The sequence below is a fragment of the Orbicella franksi genome, chromosome 11 (genome assembly GCF_964199315.1).
Source record: "Orbicella franksi chromosome 11, jaOrbFran1.1, whole genome shotgun sequence".
NCBI classification, from domain to species: Eukaryota; Metazoa; Cnidaria; class Anthozoa; order Scleractinia; family Merulinidae; genus Orbicella; species Orbicella franksi.
The window spans coordinates 3,409,746-3,416,104 of record NC_138155.1 but is presented as its reverse complement, the minus strand read 5'-3'; the positions used below and the strand labels follow the sequence as shown (position 1 = coordinate 3,416,104).

Sequence of the window (6,359 nt, the reverse complement as noted above, 5' to 3'; positions counted from 1 at the left end):
AGGCTTAGTGGCATTGGCCGCGTTCGAACAATGAGAAAACCACAAACGACGGTTAGTCGATTTTATGGAGAGAACAGTAGTGAGAATATGATTGAACTTCATCTCGGCAACATGTGAGTTTGTAATATTTTTTTTCCCCGACCGGATTGAGGGTCAGTATGCACAAGACTCGGTAAGACCCATAGTCGATTTCTTCATACCTCAAAATTCTTCGGGAAATACTGGCTTATTTTTGGAAATCTTTCGCTTTCTTCGGAAAAAGTCTTCGAAGTAATACGGATAATCTTCCGAAATTAACAGATAAGCCAGAAAAAAAAATAATAAACTTTACTTATTTGTTCAATGGCTCGCCTGTGTCTCAAAACAAGACAAGTGAAGACAAACAAATTGGCTTGCATTAGTCATTTAAATACCGCACATTACCATAGAAATAAAGATAAAAAAAATTCAAGAGATATACTGTAGCTGTGCTCGAAATCTTAATGTTCATCAGATTTCTTAGTTTTATGACACGAACTAGTGGTTGCAAAACAGAGTTTACAAATTTATCAGCAATCAGTGCAGATGTTGCCAAATTCGTATCTTGTTTTCAGCCGACGCGCGTTAAGCCGAAAGAACATCTGAGAGAAGTGGTGGAAAACATCGAACAAAGGATAGGTGAGCTCATTTAAAATTTTTATATGTACGGTTTCCTTTAGAGACAAAGAGGCAAGTTGTACGAAATCTTCTAGCCTATTGTTTGCCATTAGCTTAGGGTTCATAAATTTGCGCGATTCAGACCGCTTAACCGAAAAATAACTACTTGATCCCCTTTATAAGCTTACGTACAACTTACAATACAAGGAAAAATTGTTTGCGATACGCATATAACGGAAATCTATTGCCCAGAACGAAAACATGCCTCAAAGAATAACTGCGTGAAAATAAGGCTTACAATCCCCTCCACTGTAATCCCAAAACCACAAAACAACACTGACATATCATTTTAAAAGTTTTAATTTGAAGCCGGCACACTGACATCTACTCTTTACTTCGTAGAATAGTTACTTCCACATCCATTACATTAATGTTTTCTATCAGTTAACGAGACTACTTTCGGCTTTTTTTGTTGATCGAGTCCTGGTGACAACTCACTAGTACAGCCTCTTGCAAACTGCAACACGTTGCAGGTTACAGAGCGCATCATTCCAATAACCAGACGCCCTACGGGGTAGGTTCTGGTCTCGTCCGACAAACATTTCAACGCATGGCTCACCGGCTTTTCCATTTGGTTCATCAGGAGCCCAATACTTGAAGGTTGGGACGGAGTGATCATACCAGTAGAAATCTTTGGGACCATTTTCCCACTTCAGTCCAATCCAGACCTGTGCCGCCGATGGAGCATGCCTATTCGCGAGGTCCAAGACAAAGTTGTTTTCTTCCTGGCTGTTGATCTTTGCCAAATTTGCGTCCATCTCTTTGTCACAGTACTGTTGAGCCGCATCCTCAGTCGTCATTTCACCGCTCACATGATAACAGTACTCATCAAACTTCGTCCAATCATCTCCGCACGGATCTAAAAACGAGTTAAAACTGTTTGCATCATTGAAAGACAAACTCGTTCGTTCTAATGGACTCATTTCTAGCATGAGGTTCCCTGCCTTTATAACAACCTTGATAAGATACGTGACATCATGCGCAAAGCAAAGCATGACATCACTAGCGTGACATAAAGCAGCAAGCCGGGCGTGACATCAGGTGCGAACTCCACGTTGACAAACAACAATCGGAAACTATTTTATATGCAAAGACTACTGTCTTGCATTGAATAAATTATTAGAGTTGCAAACGGTTGAAAGAGTTCGAGCTAATTTTATAGACTACTCAGGAGCCATAATCGGGGATGAAGACCCTTATGAGTTAAGTCTAATTATAGCGCGCGTTAAGTGCTTTTCGGGCTACTTTTTAGCTCAAATTGCACCATAAATACACAACAAAAACTGACAAGTTACGTGCAAAATTGTGTTTGAATTTGGACAAACTCGCAGGTCCACGGCATTTGCAAATGCCTGTCTCGTTGGAAAACAGAAGAAAAATGATCTGAAAACTCCAATTTTTGCTTTAGTCAAGCTTTCGAACCTGCAATCAGGCATTAACCACATGTGTGATATGCAATGAAGAAATAAATAAAGCACAAATTATAACGATTGATGATGGATGATGATTATAACGATGCTGCTGCTGATGATGATAATGATGATGATAATGATGATAATAATGATAATGATATGATGTCAAAGACAAAAATCGTGGCCAAACTTACCAACAGCTTTTTCGATGTTTTCTAGTATTCCGGGGTCTTCCTCAGGCTCATTATGGACATCTGAAAGAAAAAAAAAAACAGACATTTACTTTGGAGGCAAATGAGACGAGACCCTGGTCCAAGATTTTAAAGTGTTGCTACAGTTGACTTTGTCACAGTTGGTTCTTAAATCTGATCGTTGCTACCCATATAGATGTAGGTGTATCCTTGGCGGAAAAGTATTTGGCATTTAGCGTCTCTGAGAGAATTTTGGCAAGGATATTTTTACTAAGGACTCTTGCTGAGGATTTTCATTAAGGATAACTGATCTTGAGCAGGAGAAGTCTGCTTAGTCATCGCGATCTTTCCAAGTAACACTGCACCATTCATCATTAAAAGTGTTTGATCGCTAACTGTCAACAGTAATACATTATTTGTTATTTTTTTCAACACAACTGATACGCGAATGGACAATTACATTTAAATCCCTTAGATCTCTTCTGCGACGTATTATGCTTTTATTGAGAATGTTCGTCAACTCGATTCGGAATAGATGACAAAATTATTATGTAATTAAATGTCCGTAGAGTGTCCTTCTCGAAAACTCGTTCGCGGACTTACTTAGTATTGCTAGACCTGGCTATTCACTCTTGGATGGGATGCAAATTTACTGCAGGTTACCTCCTCCATTTCTTAAGTTTTTCTAAAGAAGTTCGATGGTAACCATTTATTATCTTGGGTGGTTAGAGGGACTGTGATAGCGAAGTGTCTTTCTAGAAAGAACCTCAAGACGAAGGAAAAGTATAATTTTGTTAGGCTTACCGAAGAATGATCCATCGTTTTGAATTTTTCTTGGAAAATCCTTTTCCTTGAGGCGAAAAGCTGCAAGAAAGTTATGAATTTAGCAAACGTTGCATCTTCAAAGCTTCTGCCGTCTACGGTTCGCCGGTTTCTACTCGGTGCGTAACTGTTCGGCCATGCAAAGGCTGCTGGGTAACAGAGCAACTGATCTGAGTAATGATACTCACAATGTTAGATATGGTAAGATATATTTATTTAGTCGGGTCAGGCAAAGTGTGTACGCGACAAAAGAAGCCCAAATCCGCACATCTTATCCTTTCTTTCGTGAAACGACTAGAAGTATTGCTTCCTTGCCCTGGATTGGATTTTAGTCCGTTTCAGCTACTCCCATCCGCATTTAGTATTCCGTCAGGTTTCCGTGATAGTTTGCTGTTCCTTATATATACTCCTGCATGGAGGGAGGCATTGAAAGATTAAATTGTCCTACCAAATAACACAACACAATAATCTCGACCAGCACTCGAACTCGGACCACTCGATCAGGTGTCCAACACTGTAACCATTTAAGTTAGCTCGTCACAAAAAGACTTGTACTATGTCTAACATTGTATCTGTACGCTTGGTAACTTGATTAGACGAGCTGAAAAAATTCCTATAGGCAACAAAGAATTTAAATACCTGACACACTGCATTCCATGGCACACAGAGCCAGGATAAAAATTGGCAAAACTCCGGCAATCTTCATCTCTGTATTGACTTGGCTGTTGTGGGTAGTGCAGAGATAATCAATTTGTTCTCTGAGTAATATTATCTTTTCAGGTTAGGATTTAGAAAATTTAGAGGAGTGGACTGAAAAATTGCAGCGAGAGGGCAACTTCACTCCATACCAACAACACATAAAAGACGCTAGGTTCGCAGCTAAAGGGAAAAGAAACTTTTCGGCCCCCCCTCTAAATTCCGCGCCCATGTTACTGACCAATATTCTTCTCTTCAAAAGAACACAAGGCTTAAAACGAGACGACAATCCGGGAACGTTATGTACTGAATAGACTAATACCTCACTTTGCGCCGCAACTTTCAAAGGTTTCTTGATTGACCTCGAATCGTTTGGAATCTTCGGAGCAGTTGGGAAGAAGATGATCAACTTCTGACAAAGCAGCAATGAATCCGAGTTTTTATAACATTTAATTTGCATAATGTGAAGTCTAAAATTAGCTTTAAAACGTGTATAAAAGACTTAGAGAAGAATAACTGACGTTGTGAAGGTGAATTAATCAACATGACACGAGCGTGGGACAAAGAAAAATTCTGAGTCCCCGACAGGAATCGAACCCATGACCTCCCGAACACCGGGCGGGCGCTCTATCCACTGAGCTACGAGAACTCATGGAGAGCAAGGTCAGACACTGTTCTTGACTTGAAGAGGGTAGGAACAAAAGATACAACTGTCAGTGAGAAGTATGATTGTTTCTCATGAAACAATAGTTGTTTTCCACTGTGCTGATCTTTAATCATTTCAAAACCCGTTGCACAAAATGAGTCATTAAGAACAGTCTACTGATCATTGACTGCAAAACAATGCTGTGTATATTTTTAGGATAATCCAGCTCAGGTGATATGTCTTGTTTTGATCGCCCCGCTCATGATGTAGATCAAATCTGAAAATGGCTGCGTCGCAATATCTTTAGTTGATATCTTTGAAGAAAAAATAAATAATGATATGAAATATTTTAGTGTAACTTTAGTAAATACACTAAAACAGTTATGATATGATTCTCTTTGACCTCAGTGAACATAAAAGAGATTCTTTTGTCTTCGTCCTCGTCTTCGATATAATTTGTTTTACATTGGGTTGTTTACTGGTATAAAACACGTAAGCGCATTCCTATATCCTTTGATCAGTAACGCCGAATTAATTTAATTTAATTTAATTTAATTTGTGGGTTAAACTCATCCGACCGTTCTGTCGTTCAGAATGGCAAACAATATATATATGGCATCCTCGTCTCGGAGAGGCGATGGTCAGCGCGTCACTGTCGACAGGCTCTTAAGTGACTCAAAAGCCCGATTCTTGAGTGGCAGTCTTTGTTGCAGCTGGTACAGATGTAGTTGGTGGCCTCACGAACTGATACTTGTCGTTCCTTTCTCGCCGCCCGCTTAATTGTCGCCTCGGCCCTGACCTTCGTCTCGACCCTGAGTGCCCCCTCCTTCACACCGTGACGCCAGGCGGTGCGGTCTTGCGCGAGGACCTCCCAGGTATTGGGATTGAAATCAGCGAGTCGCAGGTCACGCTTGCAAACATCCTTAAAGCGAAGGAGAGGTCGGCCCACGCGTCGGGCGCCCTCCCACAGTTCCTAAGATAATTAATGTGTTTCTCGTGTTAATTGTTCTATTAGTCCTCGTCAACTATCACGCGATAGAAATCTACAGAAAACAACTTTGACTCGATGTTTTTATACGTGTTTTTTTTCCTAAAGAAAACCATAGTCAGTTGTAGTTTTCAAGGGCAGTATAACAGCAAGAAGGCGAGAATTGACCAAAATAAAACAAAGATCAAAATCTCGGTGTAGTCAATGAGTCGATGACAATCGGTTATCGAAAAGATGCTGATGTTTTGTTGTGGGGGTCTATTTTAGTGACTAATTACCATCAGATCGAGACAATTCGCTACATTATGAGGAGGGCGTTGGGGCCTCTCAGAAACCGCAAGACCGCACAAAAATATGGTCCAAAACCGAAAAACCGCATTAAAATTCGATTGAAATCCAGAATGTATCAATATCATCACGATATTTACGGATGCTATGGTCCTGAATCCTACTTGTCTTTTAATCTGACTAATCTGTGCTTAAATTTGAGAAAATTGGGAGATTCGATCGATTAAAATCTTTTAACAATCGGTCACACCTGCCCCAACTTGACCGTAGGGTGTCTAACTCATTAAAAACTGCTCATACTTTCCCCGAAAGCCGAAAACCAACTGCTAAAAAAAGAAACGCAACTATAATAGACACCAAAACGGAAAAACCGAAGGTTTTCGATGCAAAAACCGAAAGATCAGGCCGATTCACAAACTGGGCAAAATCGCAAATCCGAAAATTCCAACGACCCCGTCTATTAATAGCTGTGCATAGTAAATGACAAAGCGTCCGATCGATTTCACACGAAGTCCGATAATCATTGTTTACTCTGAATATTCATAATGGTAAATACTTTCGCCTTAAAAGATTTAGTATCTGTATTGGCCAATTTTCTATAAAAAACGATGAACAGAAAA

At 40.0% G+C, this 6,359-nt stretch overlaps 1 protein-coding gene across 1 annotated transcript; it reads right to left on the bottom strand.

The window, feature by feature from the left end:
- Positions 1-1,133: 1,133 nt before the first annotated feature.
- LOC145502980 (alpha-N-acetylgalactosamine-specific lectin-like) lies at positions 1,134-3,827 on the bottom strand. The gene is made up of 4 exons (XM_081482399.1): positions 3,761-3,827; positions 3,104-3,163; positions 2,303-2,362; positions 1,134-1,555 (listed from the first exon to the last, which is right to left on the bottom strand). The coding sequence occupies exons 1-4, from the start codon at positions 3,825-3,827 to the stop codon at positions 1,134-1,136; spliced, it is 609 nt and encodes a 202-aa protein (XP_081338525.1).
- Between the last annotated feature and the right edge of the window lie 2,532 nt (positions 3,828-6,359).

Coding starts and splice junctions, on each gene's coding strand:
- LOC145502980 (XM_081482399.1), bottom strand. CDS start 3,827: ATGAAGATTGCCGGAGTTTTGCCAATTTTTATCCTGGCTCTGTGTGCC. Junction 2,363..3,103: donor AAACGATGGATCATTCTTCG/GTAAGCCTAACA, acceptor TTTTTCTTTCAG/ATGTCCATAATGAGCCTGAG. Junction 1,556..2,302: donor AAACATCGAAAAAGCTGTTG/GTAAGTTTGGCC, acceptor ACTCGTTTTTAG/ATCCGTGCGGAGATGATTGG.